This window comes from Mauremys mutica, chromosome 5, assembly GCF_020497125.1.
Source record: "Mauremys mutica isolate MM-2020 ecotype Southern chromosome 5, ASM2049712v1, whole genome shotgun sequence".
Classification (NCBI taxonomy): domain Eukaryota; kingdom Metazoa; phylum Chordata; order Testudines; family Geoemydidae; genus Mauremys; species Mauremys mutica.
In genome coordinates this window covers 119,223,205-119,245,438 of record NC_059076.1, presented here as the reverse complement: position 1 = coordinate 119,245,438, position 22,234 = coordinate 119,223,205, and the positions used below count along the sequence as shown (strand labels likewise).

The 22,234-nt window shown below is 42.0% G+C and overlaps 1 protein-coding gene across 2 annotated transcripts in view; it reads right to left on the bottom strand.

Moving 5' to 3' along the window:
* MAN2B2 (mannosidase alpha class 2B member 2) overlaps positions 1–22,234 on the bottom strand; it is a 61,903-nt gene that overhangs the window by 14,603 nt on the left and 25,066 nt on the right. For both annotated transcript variants that reach the window (XM_045018595.1, XM_045018594.1), the window contains exons 4-10: positions 20,580–20,752; positions 16,989–17,104; positions 15,477–15,654; positions 10,289–10,487; positions 3,758–3,948; positions 2,656–2,842; positions 713–846 (exon numbers count right to left, since the gene is read on the bottom strand). In XM_045018595.1, the coding sequence (XP_044874530.1) occupies positions 713–846; positions 2,656–2,842; positions 3,758–3,948; positions 10,289–10,487; positions 15,477–15,654; positions 16,989–17,104; positions 20,580–20,752 (1,178 nt within the window). The remainder of the gene's footprint in view (positions 1–712; positions 847–2,655; positions 2,843–3,757; positions 3,949–10,288; positions 10,488–15,476; positions 15,655–16,988; positions 17,105–20,579; positions 20,753–22,234) is intronic.

Sequence of the window (22,234 nt, the reverse complement as noted above, 5' to 3'; positions counted from 1 at the left end):
CTCATTCTTCAGTAACGGTTCTTGTCCTGCGGGTCTGGGCCTGCTTGCCCGCTCTGAACACTGTGACCTGGCACCCAGGGTTGCAGTGCCAAGCAGGTTTAGTCCAACTGCTCCTCTGTCATGGCAGAGAGGAGGCAGGGACAAACCTGATTGGTGCTGTGAACCCGCGTGCCAGGTTGCAATGCCACTCACTGAAATTTGACCTGGACACCCCTCCATCGTAACACAGGGGAACCAGGTCAAACCTGAGTGACGTTTCAAGCTTATTCATCAAGTCGACATGCCTGGAGGAGGGAGCCGGGCCCAGCCCTGCAGGACAGGAACTGCCACTGTGGGAGAGAGAGCCCGCCCCACACTCACCCAATTCCACACACTCCTTCCTTGGGGCCTCTTTTGTTTCCTTAACGTGCCAAATAATTTCAAATCCTTGTAAAATATACAGGATCCTCCCCCTTGTCCTTAATATTATACGTTTTGGTGATACTTTCTGTTCTGGGAAAGTAAATTGGACTGAATAACAGATTTATAGGCAGATTGCTTGGTTACATGAGCAACACCAATATAATCATGTTGTTGTTTCTAATTTACAGAAGAAGTATCAGGTCTTGCTAAGAGGGTGGAAGAGAAAAAAAAGGAATTGGAAATGATTGTACTGTAATGAGTCAGTTACAAAGAGAACTGCAATATATACATTAACATAACCATGCAGTACCTGTGCCGGTACAGGATGTCCCAATTCATCATACACACTGACCACTGAGTAGCTCATAGCAACAACGACAAAGGTAGTGATGTTCCATGCCAGGGGATTATAGACAATAATGTATTGTTCAACATTCCTTGTACCTTTTCATGCACACAAAGTAAAAATACAGCTTTAAAATAAGAAACAGTAGTGCACAGTCATTTTTCTTTTAAGGAACATACTCAGGTACAATAGCATCACCATCGTATAAGGTTTCAACCTAAAAAATATGCCTCAAAGAGTGTATCATGGTTGCACATTCAGAGCTATATTTATAATACAGTATAAAGCCAATGTCCCTTTGGTACAGTATATTATTCTTCTGTTTGAACCACACAAAGGCCCTGAATTCAGAGAAACACATTTGATATTAATATTAATTACAACAGATGAGACACTAAGTGATGACAATAAAAAGTTCTCCTCTATTTACAATCATACAGCCTAAATACCAGCAGTGTTATGCAGGAGATTCTATAGGGAAACCTGATTTCAGTAACCCATAAACAATGCACAAGCTGCTGCCCAAAGCACTGTTTTCATTCAACAATAATAAAAAAGTCTCCAAAACAAACCAGCTTTTTTTTTGTTTTTTTGTTTTTAAAAAGGAACTCCATAATCTTCCTGGAATAAACAGACTCCTAGAACACATTAATAAATTCTTGCATATCCTGGCAGTAAATCGTAAGGAAAATCTTCCATAAAGTTGACTACTGGATATCCTAGACTCCTTCCTTCAGATAGGAAGACTAGTTAAGGAACTGTCTTCGTCATGCCACATTCTCCTTTGGACACATGTCTGAAGGCAGAATTTGGGGTCCAGTCCTGAAGTCTTTAGTCACACAAAGCTCTGGGTCCCTACTGCATGATCTTTGGTTTTGGGTGCCTGACACTTGGTGGCTCAGTGCCTTGCTTGAGGGTTGGTGGGTATCCTTGGTACATGGCCTCTTCCAAACTATGGCTTACAATTAGAGCTGAGCATTCAGTTCCAAAAAAAGAGAGAGACACACACATATCCAGAAAAATAATCAGTTCAGGTTTTAGAGCTTTTTAGAATTTTCAGTTAATTGGAGGGGGGGAAAAATCCGTTTTGGATCTGTTCTAGACAGGGATTCCAACTGGGGTCTTCCACATCCCAGGTGAGTGTCCTAACTATTGGGCTAAAGGTTATTTTGGGGAGGGGGGGAAGGAAGGAGAGAGAACGGGATAGCAGCACTGGTGGCAGTGCCAGCACCAGCTCCTCCTCTGGCCATTTTGTGAATGGTCAAAATTATGTGTGTCCAACAGTTGCAAGTATTTTAATAGATTCATAGATTCCAAGGCCAGAAGGGACCATTATGATAATTAAGTCTGACCTATGTAACACAGACCACAGAGCTTCCCCAAAATAATTCCTAGAGCATATCATGTAGAAAAACATCCAATCTTGATTTTAAAAAAAGTGTCAGTGATGGAAAATCTACCATGACTCTTGGTAAACTGTTCCAATAGCTAACTAACCCTCCCTGCTAAAAAATTATGCCTTATTTCCTGTGTGAATTTGTCAAGCTTCAATTTCTAGCCACAGGATTGTGTTATACCGTTTTCTGCTGTATTGAAGAGTCCATATTAAATATTTGTTCCCCATGTAGGTCTTTATATACTATGATCAAGACACCTCTTAACCTTCTCTTTGTTAAGCTAAAAAGATTGAGCTCCTTGAGTCTATCACTGTAAGCCATGTTTTCTAATCCTTTAATAAAGGATTTGGGTTGACCAAAATTGTATTTTTCGTTTAATAAACTATTTGTCCAAAAAACTTTGCCCAGCTCTACTTACAGAGATAACACTTCATCCATTTAATGTGAGCAGGAAAATATGCTACACTTCATACACCAATCTCAAAAAACAAAACGAATTTAAGACATTACCTCGTTTTCCTGTGTCTTTATTGTAAACAGAAGAATAGAGTTTTCCATTCTTCTTAGCATTGTCTGTGTCTAAAATTATGGATGCCATCAGTTTCTTCACATTAACTATTCCATCCATCAAGTGATTCATATACATGTCCTTCACCTTGGGGGATTCTGTCCCTGTTATACCATCATGGTGCTGAACCTTACATTTGAAAGGGATTTAAAAGTTACAATCCACTTGAATCCCAAGTTTAGGTTTGCACTTGAATTACTATGAATAAGTCATCCCCACACATGAGATAATTTAATGTAATGCTTTCCTACAACTGTAGTCCCAAATTTGTATTTTGACTATTCCTAAAGAGTAATAAATGAAGCAAGATAGTCAAAGACAAGACACACAAAGATTTCCATCTCCCTTTGCCTTTCACTGTGAGATTATTATAAATGCCTGCCTACATAATCAGCGATTGGGTCACAAAAAGTGAAATACATAAGGACAGATATTTTTTTCTGGGTCTCAATTTAGCCTTTAATTTTACAGCACACTATTACCTCCACAGTTCATTGCACCCTGTGACTAGGTGTTGCAGCATATAAAGGGTTAACAGATCCCATCAGGCCACATGGCTGCTGTGGTCAGAGTGTAAAAGGGGAAGCTGGGTCAAAAGAGGAAGGGAGCGTCTCTTCTCTTACACTGGTTGAAGCTGTAAAAGCCTCTGAGGCTGTTACCCAGTGTTTTCCCACTGGGTTTGCTTTGTTTTATGACCATTTTGTGGATAATAAAACAAGTCCTGAGGAAAGGGCCTTAATAGGGCTGAGGCTTGGAACTTATTTGCCTTTCTACACTGGTGACACCTACCACTAGCTCTCTCTCTCTCTCACACACACACACACACACACACACACACAGACAGTACATCACCAAACAACTTGATTTGTGGGCACAATCCGGTCCTTGACTGACTGAATCCTATTAGTTGTGCCCACCAACTAACTGCAGATGCAAATTATGGCCCAATACTTGCATGACTATTATAATTTGTGAATTCATCTTCAAAAGTGACGTTTGGTAACAGTGTATATAATTTTCCTGATAAAAAATGTATACGTTTACCTCAGAGACTGCCCATCTAAGACTGCGGAGCTGCTGTAAGGCCCAGAATTTACAAACAGAACCTGCTGGGTATTTCTGAACATACTGTGTGAAAAACGACTCTCCAGCATAGAGAAGTGAACTTGCTCTTCGTGCAATTCCTTTTAAAACACTGCGGGAAGTATAAAACCCAGTCCATGCTTGAAATGGTTCTATGAAGAATTTGAGAGACATGACACACAGTAAAGTACTGAACATTTCAGCCTGTGCTTACTCCATTTTTGACTAGTTATACTCCTTGACTATGCACCTTCTTATCTATAAAAAGCAACAGCTGGTAAGGGGAAAATAAGCCAAGCATCATGTGGCACAAGTCACAGCACCCTCTCCCCACCCATTCACCATGGAGCATTAAATAGGCACAACCAGGAAGCTACAGTACTTTGTACTACAAACCCAGTAATCTGATTGCTGATCTGAGGCAATTATCTGTGAAAATAAGCCTCTTCTTACTGAAATTAAGTTCCCATGAAATTATACAAGCCAAATGCAGCAGCGTCATTGGAGCACATTATATTTTTAATTAATAAGATAAGGGCTTTATGATTGCTAGTTATTATTTGTTATGAACCATCCATATGCCTTACTAAAAAGAGGAGGGAAAACAGAATAAGCTTTAATTTCATTTCCTTGGCTGGAGTGGAATGCGTGATATGGCAACACCCATTCAAGACGACGTGAGATTGCAAAATGTATCAACAGATGCCCTCAAGTGGTCAAAGAGGAGAATTTCAATTATTTGTTTGTGAGGCTAACAACAGAATATGTGGCCGTACAAAGTGCACAGACATTTAAATATATACGGCAATAATCATAGAATCATGGAATATCAGGGGTGGAAGAGACCTCAGGAGATTATCTAGTCCAACCCCCTGCTCAAAGCAGGACCAACACCAACTAAATCATCCCAGCCATGGCTTTGTCAAGCTGGGCCTTAAAAACCTCTAAGGAAGAAGATTCCACCACGTCCCTAGGTAACCCATTCCAGTACTTCACTACCCTCCTACTGAAAAAGTTTTTCCCAATATCCAACCTAAACCACCCCCACTGCAACTTGAGACCACTACTCCTTGTTCATCTATCATCTGGTTACCACTGAGAACAGTCTAGATCCATCCTCTTTGGAACACCCTTTCAGGTTGTTGAAAGCTGCTATCAAATCTCTTCTGCAGACTAAATAATCCCAGTTCCCTTAGCCTCCCCTCATAAGTCATGTGCTCCAACCCCCTAATAATTTTTGTTGCCCTCCGCTGGAGTCTTTCCAATTTTTCTACATCCTTCTTGTAGTGTGGGGCCCAAAACTGGACACAGTACTCCAGATGAGGCCTCACCAATGCCGAATAGAGGGGAATGATCACGTCCCTCGATCCGCAGGCAATGCTCCTACTTATACAGCCCAAAAGGCCGTTAGCCTTCTTGGCAACAAGGGCACACTGTCGACTCATATCCAGCTTCTCATCCACTGTAACCCCTAGGTCCTTTTCTGCAGAACTATTGCCTAGCCACTCAATCCCTAGTCTGTAGCAGTGCATGGGATTCTTCCGTCCTAAGTGCAGGACTCTGCACTTGTCCTTGTTGAACCTCATCAGATTTCTTTTGGCCCAATCTTCTAATTTGTCTAGGTCCCTCTGTATCCTATCCCTACCCTCCAGTATATCTACCACTCCTCCCAGTTTAGTGTCATCTGCAAACTTGCTGATGGTGCAGTCCACGCCATCCTCCAGATCATTAATGAAGATACTGAACAAAACCGGCCCCAGGAATGACTCTTGGGGCACTCTGCTTGATACCAGCTGCCAACTAGACATGGAGCCATTGATCACTACCCGTTGAGCCCGACAATCTAGCCAGCTTTCTATCCACCTTATAGTCCATTCATCCAGCCCATACTACTTTAACTTGCTGGCAAGAATACTGTCGGAGATGGTATCAAAAGCTTTGCTAAAGTCAAGGAATAACATGTCCACTGCTTTCCCCTCATCCACAGAGCCAGTTATCTCATCATAGAAGGCAATTAGGTTAGTCAGGCATGACTTGCCCTTGGTGAATCCATGTTGACTGTTCCTGATCACTTTCCTCTCCTCAAAGTGCTTCAAAATTGATTCCTTGAGGACCTGCTCCATGATTTTTCACTTACTAAGGTGAGGCTCATAATGAGGCAGGGTAAGCCCTTTGGGTCACTGTAATGGGGTCTACAAACCCCCTATTGAGCATAAACAGGAGTGGGAGAAAAGCCTCTCCTGTCTACAGGCAAGAAGTTTGACAACACCCCCATGCAGCTGCCAGAGCTGCCAGTCATGGAAGAAGGCACCCACAGCTGCAGCCAATAGAGGCAATGGCCTGTTATAAAGGAGAGAGGCAGAAAGGCCTGGGACAGCAATGGGGCGGCACCCCTGCACCTGGCTGCCTCCACAAACACAGCCCAAAGACTGAAGCAGACTGCTACACTTAATTAGAGGTGCGGGTCCAAGAACTGCCCTGACCAAGGGGAAACTAAGGAGGACCAGTCAGGAGCAGCAGAGACCACTCAAAAGACCACACCAGGAGCTGGTGACAGGCACAGAGTGTGTTTAGATCTCCTAGCACATTGAGGGTGCTACCATAACCCAAATAAGTAACGACAGCCAACTGCAGCATGTAAAGTACATTGAACGTACAGGCAGGTAAAACATGCAAGAGGCAGGACTGTGGTGGTTTGCTCATGGCAAGTACTCACAGTACATTTATCAGTGCATTACCTGAAATGATGCAATCCCTAGATGGAGGTGCGTGAGTCAGGGGATCATTCTGTATAATTAGTCATGGGAAGCAATGATCCCTTTTCATCATTAATTAAAAAAATACGTTAACATCAGAAGTGCCACAGAATATTGGGTAAGCAAATTAAATATAGTCCAGAATACTCATGTGTCTATCCAGAGTGCAAAGGAAAATGATGAAACAGCCATGGCTAAACTTACATCAGAAACAGAAGCAACAAACCGTTACTGCCATGGGTGAATGAAATTTGGCTAGCTTGACCCTTATCCACCGGTAGCCACATCTGCCTCTGAGTTGGAAGAATACTTTCCTGGTGTTTTGTAGGCACCCTGAAGCAAATTCCCAGTATTAGGAACTGAGATGTCAGCCTAACTTCAATACCTTGAAAGATACTGGAAGAAATTAAGCAATCAATTTGTAAGCACCCAGAAAATAATTAGGTTATAAAGAATAGCCAACATGAATGTCTCAAAAACAAATCATGTCAAATAAACCTAATTTCCTTCTTAGACAGGGTTACTGGCCCAGTGGATAGGGGAGAAACAACAGATGTAATATCTCTTGATTTTAGTAAGGCTTTTGACACAGTCCCGTGTGACCGTCTCATAAGCAAACTAGAGAAATGTAGTCTCAATGAAATCACTATAAGTAGGCTTGGAAGGATCAGATTTTTACTGTTAAATGTCAGTTTCACCGTACACTCACAAACGACAAAATAAATGTTTCCCTCAATAATAACTGAAATTTACAGATAAGCAAAGAAATAAAAATGCTGCTTGAAAACTTATCAGACTTTGATGTAAGGATATTTCCTTTGTACGTTTTGACATGCGATGTTGAAAATGTGTTTTAACAATTATAAAGCTTCAGTTTTTTTAAATCAATGTCTACTATCATTAAATAATTGTCTGACCTGCCATTTTGTCTGACACTATTCCCATAATTTCTCATAACTGTGAAAATTTAAATTGATAAAAATTGAAAAAAATACTTAAAAATAAACATTGATATTATCCATTGAAATTATTTTAAAAAACCTCAAATTCCACCAAGCCTAACTATAAACTGGCTGAAGGACCACAGTCAAAGAGTAACTATCCATGGCTCCCTGTTAAATTGGGAGAGCATACCTCGCGGAGTGCTACAACGGTTTGTCTGGTAATATTCAACATTTTCAGATGGTACCAAGCTGTGAGGGGTTGCAAGCCCTTTGGAGGCCAAAATTAGAATTCAAAACGACTTTGATGAATTGGTCTGAAACAAGATGAAATTTTCAAAAGACAAGTGCAAAGTTCTACACTTGGGAAGGAAAAATAAAATGTACAGATTGGGTAATAATTAGCTAAGGCAGCAGTACGGCTGAAAAGGATCTGAGGTTATTATGGGTCACAAACTGAATATCAGTCAACAATGTGATGCAGTGGAGAAAAAGGGCAGTATAATGTTGCGGTGCATTAACAAGAGTATCATACATAAGACACAGGAGGCAACTGCTCTGTTGTACTTGGCACTGGTGAGGCCTCAGCTGGAGTACTGGGTTCAGTTCTGGGCACCATACTATGAGAAAGAAGTGGACAAATTGGAGAGAGTGTCCAGAGAAGAGTAACAAAAATGATACAAGGTTTAGAAAACCTGACCTATGAGGAAAGCTTAAAAAACCTGGGCATGTTTAGTCTTGAGAAAAGAAGACTGAGGGCATACCAGACAACAAGTCTTCAAATATATTAAGTACTATTAGAAAGAGGATGGTGATCAATTGTGCTCCACATCCATTGAAGGTAGGACAAGAAGTAATGGGCTTACTCTGCAGCAAGGACTATTGGGTTATATATTAGGAAAAACTTTCTAACTATAAGGGTAGTTAATCACTGAAATAGTCTTCCCAGGGAGATTGTGGAATCTCTGTTGTTGTTGGTTTTTAAGAACAGGTTGGCTAAACACCTGTCAGGGACGGTCTAGGTTTACTTGGTCCTGCCTTTGTGCCAGGGGCTGGACTAGATGAACTCTCAAGGTCCCTTCCAGGCCTATAGTTCTATGATGTCTTCTCTGGTATAAATATTGCACTTTTGTACCTAAGATGTCCAGAATCATATGGGTACTTTGAGTTCCCAGCAGCACTACGACAACCTGAGTAGCACCACATGGTGCAGCAAGTGCTGACCAACTCGAATAAAGATAATTTTAACAGGCTTCTCAGATTATATATCTGTCAAGTGCTCCAGAGGCATAGGAGGACAACAGGATTAGTGAACTACTCTAAGGTGGGTGATTCCACCCTCCCTAACAGTGGCAAATAAAAGTTCAGATATTTATAGATCGCTTTCATGTCCCCTCTTTGCCATCTCTTATCCTATCTGTGCAATTCCAGTTCCTCTGGTCTGTTTTTACAGGACAAAAAAAACGAGGCATCCTTGTGGCACCTTAGAGACTAACACATTTATTTGGGCATAAGCTTTCATGGGCTAGAACCAACTTCATCAGATGTGTATGAAGTAAAAAATACAGGAGGATGGGGTGCTTTAACCAAGTGTTAGGTCAGTCTAACGAGATAAATCATTTATCTAGCCCATGAAAGCTTATGCCCAAATAAATTTGTTAGTCTCTAAGGTGCCACGAGGACTCCTCGTTTTTTTTGCTGATACAGACTAACATGGCTACCACTGAATCCTTTTACAGGACATGCACTCTATTTCTCTCATCAGCTTTGTATCCCTCTTTAGGTATTTTTCAGTTTATCACTTTCCCTTCTGTGCCATGAAGCTCAAAGCACAGTGATCTTACTAACAATAAATAGAGAGAGACTGATTTTTTTTAGGCAGTACAATAAGCATACCCAATACTGCCAAATCCCTATAAAGACAGAGCTTAATTTCCTCCTCTTATGTTACATCAGTGTAAATCTGATGACTTCAGTGGCGTTACTCCAGATTACACTGGTGTAATAAAGCAGAATTTGGCTCAGGATCCCTGCCCCAGAGTTCACAAGTTATCACCTTTCTGATTTCATAAGACCTACTTCTGTAAATACACCCCACAGCAGCATGGCTTTAAACAAGTTTTTATATATAAACAACAGCATTACACTACACGCTTATGTTTAGTGCACCTGCCATCACCCCTTCTTCCCCAAGTCCATCTTCACATTGCTGTTTGCTAACCAGTTTTCAGCTTGTGATCATGCTTGGTATTATTGCTCCTTCATCACACATACTCTTGTATCTTCCCACTGAACTCTCACTGAACTTTGCCTAGTTGTTCTAAATTCTGCATTTCTAATCCACTGTACATGGCTTTCCCAAATCCCTGACTTGAAATCGTCAGGGCATCTGATTAGTGCATTATTCTCTCTATCTTTCAGGTCATCAGAGAGTCAACCAACAGTGGCAGCACATACAGATATAGATATACCCCAAACCTAAGCCTTCCTGGGGTTTGCCTTTGTTGATACTCACACAGCAAAGACAACTTTCAAGCTAAATTTTCTCCCAAGCCATGGTTTTCCTTTCAGGACCCCTTGGGTTCCATCCCTAGTTCCTGCTGCCTCAGAAAGACACTCCAATCCCTCTTATATTTCAGAATTGGAGCTACTAGAGCCCACCAAATCGGAAAGAGTAAGTCAGGAAAAAAGCTCCTTATGCTCCTGTTACACTGTGTTACAATAAACTAACCCTAATGCCAGCTACTGATATCCATCAGTATATGCAGTGTATAAAAAAAAATATTGTTAAGTACCTGTTGAATACGGAAGAAAGTCTTGATAATTCTGAATGTCCCATGTGAGGTTTCTGTTATACAATGCCTGGAAGTAATCACTGACAGTGGAATACTGGACAGTCACTCCAAATTGATCAGCATGCTTGTTAATATAATCTAATAATGGGTCCATGTTGGAGTACTGAACTGATGCATTAAAGAACTGTTTGTCACAGCCCTGCAATTTAGAAAATAACACATCTGTATGAATTAGTGGAAGTTGTAGTTATAGTCAGAGTTCCAAGAGTTTACGGCCTGAAGGGCCCACCAGATCATCTAATCTGACCTCTCTGTATATCACAGGCTACTAACTACCCTCTAGTCAACCCCCACACCAAGCCCAAGAATCAGAATTAGACCAAAATATTACAGACCTCAGGAGACTGAATCATTGTGTGCCACAGGCAAAGAAGAGGAGGGGCTGAGGTACCCTTGTAAAGGCTGGGAATTGATGAAGCAAGCCATCCCCCAGAAGATCCCAGCAAGTGGCCCACAGGTTATTAACTTCCATGATGAGGTAGTTTAACAATGTTCTTATATTACAATCCTTAACCACTGTAAAACATCCTTCTGAGCTCATCTGCATAAACCAGTCAAAAGTTAAGGGCCCAAGTAACAAGAATGGCTTTGGTTATTCAAATAGGACAACTGACAATCTACTGTAAAAATGATCACCTCACCCACCTTGTCTCTCTAATATCCTGGGACCAACATGGCTACCGCAACACTGACCAACTGCCATGACCGACAGGAATTAAGGCAGTCTACACAGCACAACTCACAAGAGCATGCATTTCCTTGGCAGGGAGGTTGCCCAGTGTGTCTATCTGATATCTGGCAATTCTCTCATTCCTTTCCTTGCTCTTGACAAAAAGAGAGGGAGTTTGTATGTATTTTTGTGAGCCGAGAATACACAATCTTACATCAGCACTGAGTAATTGGTGGAGAGGAAAGAAACAACAAAGCACACTAACAATCTGGACAGAATAACCACATATGTTACACAATTTATTGACAACCCCCGGCCTAGAATATGATAATCCCTAGTCTAATAAGTGGATAAACGAATAGTGAAATGGAATAATGAATGCACAAAATATAGAAGGCCTGATTATCCAAAATTCACATGCATAACTACACACTTAATTTGGATGCCCACTTGAACTGACTGCGTCTGCATACTGAGCATGTGTGTACACGTGTATCTAATACGAAGCACAGCTAACTATTTATTATTGTGTGCTCAATCATAGCAAATGCACAGGAAAATTAGGCACACAATTAAAATTACTCAGCCAGTGTATTATGTGTACACACTTAAAATCAGTTTAATTATAGATTTGTATGATGCATCATGATATATTCTTGGAAATCTTCCTCTTGTGCAGACAAACTTCTTTGAACACACTACCTTTCAAAAACAACGAGGAGTTCTTGTGGCACCTTAGAGCAGGGGTCGGCAACCTTTCAGAAGTGGTGTGCCAAGTCTTCATTTATTCACTTAAATTTAAGGTTTCGCGTGCCAGTGATACATTTTAACATTTTTAGAAGGTCTCTCTCTGAGTCATTATTATAACACTAAACTATTGTATGTAAAGTAAATAAGATTTTTAAAATGTTTAAGAAGCTTCATTTAAAATTAAACTAAAATGCAGATCTTATCAGTTTAGTGTGATCCTTGCCCTTGCTTTTCCTTGCTGGGTTTTTCAATGTCTGGGCACGTATTTGGGTACTTTAAGCTGCACACAGGCTTCTGAGTGATCAGTTGTTAACTGGCTCCGAGGGGGACAGAGGACAGATTTCGTGTGTGAAAATACCTGTTCACACAGGTACGTGGATCCAAATGCTGAAAGTATCGCAAACGCAATTTTCTTCAACCAGTTAAATTTCACTGGCAGGACATCCAGCAGGTCAGAATAGAGGCCCCATGATCTCTCTCAGTAGCTTCAAGTGTACTCTGCAGATCTCGAAACTTTGACGCCCACAATTCTGAGCTTTTTACTGAATGAGCTGCATTTTGAAATCTTCAACACCCATCCACTGAAATACAGACAAATCCAAGTTGCTTTTGTTGAACTTTTCAGGTTTAATTAGAAAAGAAAGCATTGGGCCAAATTGCTGGAAATCTTGAAATCTGTCAGAAAATTCTGATTCCAGTTCTTGCATGTACCTTCCAATCTCATCAACACTGACAGTGGAAAGTGTCGATAGCTCTTTTATGCGTGAGAAGTAGCGGAAAGTCTAAGTTTGAATATCTGATGAAAAAAACTGCTAGTTTTACAACAAATGCCTTCCGAGCTTCATAAAGATCCAGAATCATTTGCCCTGCACCCTGGAGACAGAGGTTGAGTTCGTTTAGGTGAGTGGTGATATCAGTTAGAAACATTAGCTTACACGGTTTGGGGTTGTTTTGTCTGTCGAGATTTTTTTTTCTACTGTGAGTTGTGGGGTACATTTGACAAAATGTCAGCTCCTAAGAAAGCAAAGTTAGATGTCTGTTCATTTCAGCCTTCTTGGAAAGACCCATTTGGATTTATTCAAAAGAAGGGCCGTGCTGTTTGTGCTTTCTGTTGTGAAAGTATTGTTTGTCGCACATCAGGTGTTCAACGACATTTTCAAAGCACGAGAAAACCTTTCTTGACGAAGCAGACAAGACTGAATTGATCAAAAAGGCAGTAGCAGGATATGAGAAGCAAAGCAGTGTTTTTAAATGCTTAAGTGTAAGTAAAAATAAGCCACAGAAGGAAGTTACAAGATTGCATGGTGCATTGCAAAAAACGGAAAGCCGTTTATAGATTGGGAATATATAAAAGAAGTTTTTCTCAGCAGTTTGGGGGTTTTGTTCAATGTTTTGCCAAATAAAGATACGATCGTATCTAAAATGAAAGAACTGCCTGTCTCTGCCAGAACAGCTGAGAGACGTGTAAGCGAAATGGCAGAAAACATTAACAAAAAGCAGACGACTGCATTAAAAGACACAGCAGTATTTAGCATTGCAGTTGACGAGAGCGTGGATATAAATGGCATTCCATGTTTGGCAGTTTTTGCAAGATATCGTGCTTCCAATGAAATCCAAGAGGAACTTTGTTGCCTAAAACCCCTGCATGGCACGACAAAGGGGGAAGATATAGTGGAAAGTTTTGTAAGCCATTTTGAAGAACGAGGAGTTGACATCAGAAAAATATTTTGTGTGACAACAGATGGTGCTCCTGCCATGGTCAGAAAACAGAAGGGATTTGTAAAGTTACTTGACGTCAAACGCAGTGCGCTGTTCCACGTGGCGTGATAGTGATGTAAGCAGCAAATCAGAATATCCCAGTGGCGCTAGAACAATTTTTAAGGTGGGGGTGCTGAGCTGCACCCCCTCTTGCCTGTCTGCACCCCTCACTGCCCCAGGCTAGGGCCAGTGGGCCACAGCTGGGGCCAGCTGCAGAGCGCTGGGCTGGCGGCTAGGACCCCAGGCCAGCAGCGGAGACACCCGGACTGGTGGCTGGGACCCAGGGACGGCAGCGGGCTGAGTCAGGCCGGCGGACAGAACCCCAGGCTGGCAGCAGAGCCCCAAGGCCGGCAGCCAGGACCCGGGCAGTGTGAGTGCCACTGAAAATCAGCTCGTGTTCTGCCTTTGGTGCCATACCTTGCTGGCCCTTGCCTTAGAGACTATCAAATTTATTTGGGCATAAGCTTTCGTGGGCTAGAACCCACTTCATCAGATGCATGGACTTCAACAATCTCTTTCAACAATCTCTGCAAGATTCCTACACCAGCCCCACCTCACATCTTCACCTGATGTGCGAACCACAACATCTCTGTATGCATCTTGGGGAAGGAAGAGCACCTTCATAAATGTTAGTATACAGCACCAACTGCAGTCTGCACTCATAATACTACAGGGTTGGGTGGACAGTTTGCACAGAATCATGAACTTGCCCCCAAATCAGTGTGAATTCAGGATTATTTTTTGGTCTACAAAAGTCAACTTAGGTTTGGAAAGGGCCCCAAAGTGACAATGAACACACAGCCCCACCTTTCTCTTCTCTGAAGAACCTTCCTCCGATTGACCCCAGACAGGCAATCCTCTGACAAAAAACTAGAGGCATCCTGATCATAAGGGAATACCATTTACTAGCACAGTTTGTCTTATCATAGAATCATAGTGTGAAAGCTATTTGGTGCCCCCCCCCGCCCTTTTAATAGTTTTGCAAACGGCCAGTAGGTGAAGGCAGAAGCCTCCAAAAGCCTCACGTACACAGTACCCTAAACTTTTTAACTAGCCTTTCTTTTCAATTACAAAGCAAAAAAATCTTGCTCCAAGGCAGTTTTCCATGACCAGATCACGGGGTCTGGTAACTACCAATTAAGTGTTAACACGGCATGTCTTTGTCTAAATGTATATAAAAAAATCTGTACAACTTGTGTAAGGCAGAGCCTTCTGTATCTATTACAGAGCTCTCCTTTCTTCTGCAAAATAAAGCATCTTTCCTTATATTTCGGTAACAATAGGACTGGAAGGGACCTCGAGAGGTCATCTAGTCAGTCCCCTGCACTCGAGGGAGGACTAAGTATTATGTAGACCATTCCTGACAGATGTTTGTCCAACCTGCTCTTAAAAATCTCCAATGATGGAGATTTCACAACCTCCCTAGGCAATTGATTCCAGTACTTAACCACACTGACAGTTAAGAAGTTTTTCTTAATGTCCAAATTAAACCTCCCCTGCTGCAATTTAAGCCCGCTGATTCTTGTCCTATCCTTGGAGGTTAAGAAGAACAATTCTTCTCCCTCCTCCTTGTAACAACCTTTTATGTACTTGAAAACTGTTATGTCCCCTTTCAGTCTTCTCTTCTCCAGACTAAACAAACCCAGCTTTTTAAAATCTTCCCTCATAGGTGAAGTTTTCTAGACCTTTAACCATTTTTGTTGCTCTTCTATGGACTCTCTCCAATTTGTCCACATCTTTCCTGAAATGGGTGCCCAGAACTGGACACAATGCTCCAGTTGAGGCCTAATCAGCGCAGAGTAGAGCGAAAGAATTACTTCTCGTGTCTTGCTTACAACACTTTTGCTAATACATCCCAGAATGATGTTCACCTTTTTTGCAACAGTGTTACACTGTTGACTCATATTTAGCTTGTGGATCTGTCATTAAATTCTAAAGTGATATACTTACCCACGGCCATAGGACATCAGCAGTTCGGAACCAGGCTGCCCTCTTTTTAATGTTTGCTACCATGGACTGTGCATAAAGGTGAATGGTGGCATCGGTAACAGGGACGCTCATGTTGGGGTAAACACCGTCTTTTGGTGGATCTGGGAAAACTGCAATTCCATTCCAATAGAACCCGGACCTAAGTGGAAAGAGAAAGCAATACACTACAGAAAGGACTTTTACAGCAAGTTGGGGGAAAAATGGATGAAATCATGCAGGGATACAAATCCAATTTGGCACATGAGGATTCAGTAGCACAATTCCGGTTTACACTGGTTCTCTGTGTTTAGTTTCTATTACATCCATGTGACTTTATGGGCCTCCAGTGGTGCTAGTATAAACACACTGAAAACTAAAGCTGTAGGAAGCGGTATATAGGTCTGATAAAAGATATATTTGGCTTGAGTTAAAATAGCCTCAAAATCTTCCTGCCCAGCCCCTGCTTTTCCTTAATGTCATTTGCTGGCTAAAACAGAGTATGAAAGAGATTGTAGGTTTAAGACTATCAAGGTTTTGTTTTAATGCAAGAGTTCTTAAACATTTCCATAGCATGGTCTATATGGCAGATTGCAAGCCACATCTATTGAGGTCCATTTCTTGATCAATGTAGCTTACAATGTATCAGAGGGTTTTAGATTGCCGCCATCACTGTGGGCACCTTCCACGTAAAATCATTAGCAAAAGCGAAATCCCTGTCCGACTTCATGGAGTCTCTAGCTCCTTTCCTCTTCAGGGATAAAAACAAACCTCTGTCTGGGGGTATTTTCTGTTTATACCAGTTGATTTGTTCGCTTCAGGCTATTTAGTTAGTTATATATCCTTTTTAACTTTGGGGGGGGGCATGGGGGCATGTCAGGATAGATAGACCTCTAAGTGTTGTGTGTGTCACTACTGCTATGGTGGAAAGGCTTTTTAAAAGCCAATCCATTCTAACACTAACTTTTAATGTCAGGAATGGAGAATAAAGATTCAGTCCTGTGAGTTGCTGAGCACCCTCACCTCCCATTGAAGCCAGTGGTAGTTGAGGGTTCTTAACATCTTGCAGGATTGAGTCTTAAGAGTCTAGCCACCTTTTAAGCCTAATAGAAGCCTCTGACAAAAGAGAAAATGCCAAGTTCTCTTAATAAACTCAGCGTCTCAGTCCTCTTAATAAGCTCAGTAGCCAGTCAGCCATTCTATACCTTGCCTAAAATCCTAAGGGCTCATCTTCACTTACAGCATTTCAGCTGTGCCACTGTAGTGCTTAAGTGAAGACACTTCTCCAGTCAGTGTAGTTAATCCACTTCCCTGACAGAAGCTCTCCTGTAGACAAAGTGAAGGGTTAGGTCTACAACTACATTGCTCAGGGGTATGGATTTTTCACACCCCCGAACAACGCAGTTATACCAATATAGGTCTGTAGTGTAGACCTGGCCGAAAATTTGATATTATTGAAGTGACCAATATTTCTGCAGGGTTTGGAAGCATTCAAACCTGTTTGAAAAGGGTATTTGCGATGGGGTGCAGTAGCTGTACTGATCCATAACGTGAGTGAAGATCTCATGGTTTTCAGATAAAGAGGGAGAGCCCCTCCACACGAACTGAAGCTTCTAAAAAAGACAAAAAGAAATACTGCAGAAAAAGAAATCACGGTAAGAAACCAAACCTGCAGATAACAGAGTACCATGATTAATAACACCTTGGGACTCAATTTTGCACTCCTTTGCATGAACACAACTTCCACTGGCTTCAATGGAAGCTGTGCACATGTAACAGATTTGGGCTAGGAGGGCCCAACCCAACTCCCACTGTAGACAAGGAGAGTCTTCCATTGAAGAGGCACAAGGGGTAAAATCCTGGCCTATTGAAGTCAATGGGTGTTTTGCCATTACCTTCAGTGAAGCCAGGATTTCATCCAAGATTCATATAATCGCTGCCTAATGCCCAGCTTATTGGGCGAGAGTCTTCCTTCAGTACACGTGTGCAACTCCTTACCTCCATTGGGGTTTGTGATGTTGCACCCCATAATTCTTTATGGAAATATGCTTATGAATGTATATATGACATAACTGAAATATGTTTTGTTACATATGTCATGTAACATTTCTCTGAAAAGGTTATGATCTACTGAATACATGCATCCTATTTGTAGGCATGTGTCATTTTTGTATTCGAAGTGATGACTATTGGCTGTGTACTTGTTTGAGTTTAAGTAGCCTTAGTAAAGCATTTGGTCAGCTTCTTGAGAAAGGAATGTGCAAATGAAGTGCCCAATCAAGAAACGCTTAACTGACAATGGATCTATGAGTCATGCAGGACACGTGACTTGCCCATGTGATTCCAAAACTCCATCTTGAAGCTGGATTTTGCATAGGAGAGAGGAGGGGGTCTCCACCCACAAGAGAAAGTCTATTTAAACCCCTGTGAGACCCCCTCTATTTTGTCTTCAGCTGGCTCAAGAGATAGCCTCTCCACCCCCAAGGATACCTGAAAGAAACTGGAACCAAGGACGGTAACCACGGGGGTGTGAGTGATTGCTGGACCCAGACTAGAAGGATGCTGGTCTGTAAAAGAAGCTTACTGGAACATCTCTGAGGGTGAGATTTCATCTGTAATCACTTTCTTACTGTATTAGGTTTAGACTTGCGTGTTTTATTTTATTTTACTTGGTAATTCACTTTGTTCTGTCTGTTATTACTTGGAACCACTTAAATCCTACTTTTTGTATTTAATAAAAATCGCTTTTTATTTATTAATTAACCCAGAGCATGCATTAATACCTGGGGAGGGGGGAGACACAAACAGCTGTGCATATCTCTCTATCAGTGTTATAGAGGGCAAATAATTTATGAGTTTACCCTGTAAAAGCTTTATACAGTAACTCTTCACTTAACGTTGTAGTTATGTTCCTGAAAAATGCAACTTTAAGCGAAACGATGTTAAGCGAATCCAATTTCCCCATAAGAATTAATGTAAAGCGGTATGTGTGTTAGGTTCCGGGAAATTTTTTTTCACCAGACAAAAAACTACACACACACACACACACACACACACACAGAGTTTACGTTTTAAACAAACAATTTAATACTGTTCACAGCTATGATGATTGTGAAGTTTGGTTGAGGTGGTGAAGTTAGAGGGTGGAAGAGGGTGGGATATTTCCCAGGGAATGCCTTGCTCCTAAATCCCTGCTTCTCAAATTTTGTACTGGTGACCCCTTTCACATAGCAAGCCTCTGAGTGCGACCCCCCCCATATAAATTAAAAATACTTTTTTACATATTTAACACCATTATAAATGCTGGAGGCAAAGCAGGGTTTGGGGTGGAGGCTGACAGCTCATAACCCCCCATGTAATAACCTCGTGACCACCTGAGGGGTCCCGATCCCCAGTTTGAGAACCCCTGTGCTAAATGATGAACTAGCACTCAGCTGAGCCCTCAAGGGTTAACACGTTGTTAATGTAGCCTCTCACTCTACAACGCAGCAGGAATTGAGGGGAGGGGAGATAGCATAGCAGACAGAGACAGACACACACTTTGTGTTTGAGAGAGAGAGAGATGCACACTGCCCCTTTAAGTAAGCTGACCCACTCTTAAGTGCATTGTCTTTTAAAGGGGATCAGGAAGTTGAGACAGTAGCTGCAGCCCCAGGCTCTCTCTGTCTCTCTCCGTCCCTGTCCCCACCCTGCTCTATATGGAGAAGAAGGGGTAAGCGGGGTTTAGAAGCAGGGGGGAGGGGGACACCCTAACATTAGCCCCCTTCTCCTTACTCCCCCCTTTCCCCCGCACAGCAAGCAAGAGGCTTGGGGATCAGCTCCAAGCCAGAGAGCAGGAGCAGCACATGGCAGTGGGGGGGAGGGACAGCTGAACTGCCTGGCAATTGCTAGCCTGCTGGGCAGCTGCTGCACAGGGAACTTAGGGGAGTGGGGAGCTGCCGGTCCACCCTGGTTCCAAGCCCACACCAACTAGCTGCAACAGGCTGCTCTTCCTGCAAGCACTGGACAAAGCAGGAGGCTGCCAAACGACATTAGAAGGGAGCATTGCACAACTTTAAATGAGCATGTTCCCTAACTGATCAGCAACGTAACACTGAAACAACGTTAACCGGGATGACTAAGTGAGGAGTTACTGTACAGGGTAAAACAGATTTATTTAGGGTTTGGACCCCACTGGGAGCTGGGCCTCTGAGTGTTGGAGACAGGAACACTTCTTAAGCTGTTTTCAGTTAAGCCTGCAACTTTTGTGGGACGTAGTTCAGACCTGGGTCTGTGTTGGCAGCAGGCAAGCATGTCTGGCTCAAACAAGGCAGGGTTCTGAAGTCCCAAGCTGACAGGGATAACGGGCTCAAAAGCAGTCTCAGCACACCAGTTGGCAGTCCCAAGGGAGTTTCTGTAATCCAACCCATCACAGGGTTCATCATGTATAGCTGAGGGTAGACTATGGCCCATCATAACAAACACCAGATTTGGTATATCTGGGAGATTTTGCTCAAGATCAGAACTGGAACAGAAGGGCTTAATTCTGAGAGATATCTACTCAGTTCCAACCCACGTTTTATCACAACTTTTGTCCATAATAACTATCCAACAGTTTTACAAACAAATTAATTTCACTAGGTTTAAAAAAAATTCTTTGTATCAGTATTCACTTAATGATAGAGAGTCTAAGTAAAGGGAGCAAAAGAAAGATTTCTTGCCCTGAAGCCTAAATTGGTATCTACGTTTAACAGCATTATCTTGCTTGTTATGTATTTAAGACGATTGTTGCAATTTCAAGGAGACTGTTCTCCTACGACTTGCCCTATTGCCCACTATTTATTGTGTATGTTTTTAAGATTAGAATAAATTCCTTTGTCTTTGACAAGAGGTCATGACGAAGTGATCAACAGAGCAGAGTCTGACAAATATTGTTTCACAAACAGTCTCACAAACAAAGCATTTTCTTCACATGAGAAAAATCTACAGTTTTGTCTTCTTAAGCTCGGAGACATGCTTCTCTTGAAGTCAGAGTTTACATACATCAGGAAAAGACTGCAAAAGTGTTTGCATGCCAAACACTGGCTCCATTCTCTTGTGTAGTTTTACCTTGGTTTTCTGCATGTTGTCCTTCAGATCATAGTCAATGCGAGAGATAAGGTGGGCATTAAATCCAGCCAGAGCAAAAAGAGTAGGTGTAGTAGCAGAAGCTCCAAAGGGATCTACATGCCAAGAAAATCGAGGCCTCATCCCAAAGGTTTCATACAAAAATCCATGACCCTCTGTAAAGTAAAATTTGTTTTTATTAGTAACACGTTTGTTCATCTTAAAAGTTGAACTGGCATGTGGTACTACAGCCAAGCACAGTGAAGATTTATTTTTATTTTCAAATACACCTGAAGGTTTGAGGAATTTAACAAAGCCAAAAAATTCACAGCAGCAAGGTGCACACTGGTGATATCTGCTTTGCTATCCCAAGTATAACTTCAGTAAAGAGTTAATGAAAAGAGACTATGATCAGATATAGGCCCAGGAGACAGAGTACAGTGCTTGGGATCATCAGTGCTATAGAAATGCAAGATTGTCATTTTATAGTTTCTAAATTTGGAACAAATTACCAAAAAAGAATGTTTACACATGCTGACTTTTAGCGACAAGGTTCTGTCGACACAACCTTGTTGCTAAAAGCTGCATAGTGTAGACAAGTCCTTAGATCAGGGGTCAGCAACCTTTCAGAAGTGGTGTGCCGAGTCTTCATTTATTCACTCTAATTAAGGTTTTGCGTGCCAGTAATATATTTGAACGTTTTTAGAAGGTCTCTTTCTATAAGTCTATAATATATAAGTAAAGTATTGTTGTATGTAAAGTAAATAAGGTTTTTAAAAGGTATAAGAAGCTTCATTTAAAATTAAATTAAAATGCAGAGCCCCCTGGACCAATGGCCAGGACCCGGGCAGTGTGAGTGCCACTGAAAATCAGCTCGCGGGCCGCCTTCGGCACACGTGCCATAGGTTGCCTACCCCTGCCTTAGATTTTCTCTTTAATGTATGTTACTTAAAGGAACAGTGTGTATAGTGTGAACAAGATTGTTGTGAACCAACTAACTATACAGATAGGAGAGAATTTGAAACACAGGGTATGGCTACACTTACAAATCTGCAGCGCTGGTAGTTGCAGCGCTGGTCGTCCAGCTGTGCAGGGCCAGCGCTGGTGTGTGGCCACACTCACAGCTACCAGCGCTGGTGTGTGGCCACATGTGCAGTATTTGCAGCGCTGTTGGGAGTGATGCATTATGGGCAGCTATCCCAGCATTCAAGTGGCAGCAACGGTGCTTTTCAAAAGAGGGGAGTGGGGTGGGGCGTAGTGTGACAGGGAGCGGGGGGAGAGAGAGAGAGGGGATTTTTGGAGCCAACACTGTGTGTTAGCTTCCTGACTTGAAAAATCAGAACATGTTCCCGATCCCTTACCCTTAACTCTTAACTGCAAACAGCCTGCAGCCAACACGACTCCCTTTCTCCCCTCTGCCCCCCGCTGTTTCAGTCAAGCAAACACTCACTCCCTGCCTGCCTCATTATCTCATTTGATTGTTCACAGATTGATCACAACAAACAGGAGCTGTGTTTGTAGATAAACAGCTCCGGGATCAACGGAGCTACGGAGCTTGGAGTTCACAACAAAACAAAGAGAGGCTGCATAACAAAACAAAGAGAGTAATTTATAATAGCATTCTGGGATACATCCTTATACCCTGGAGGCCAATCACA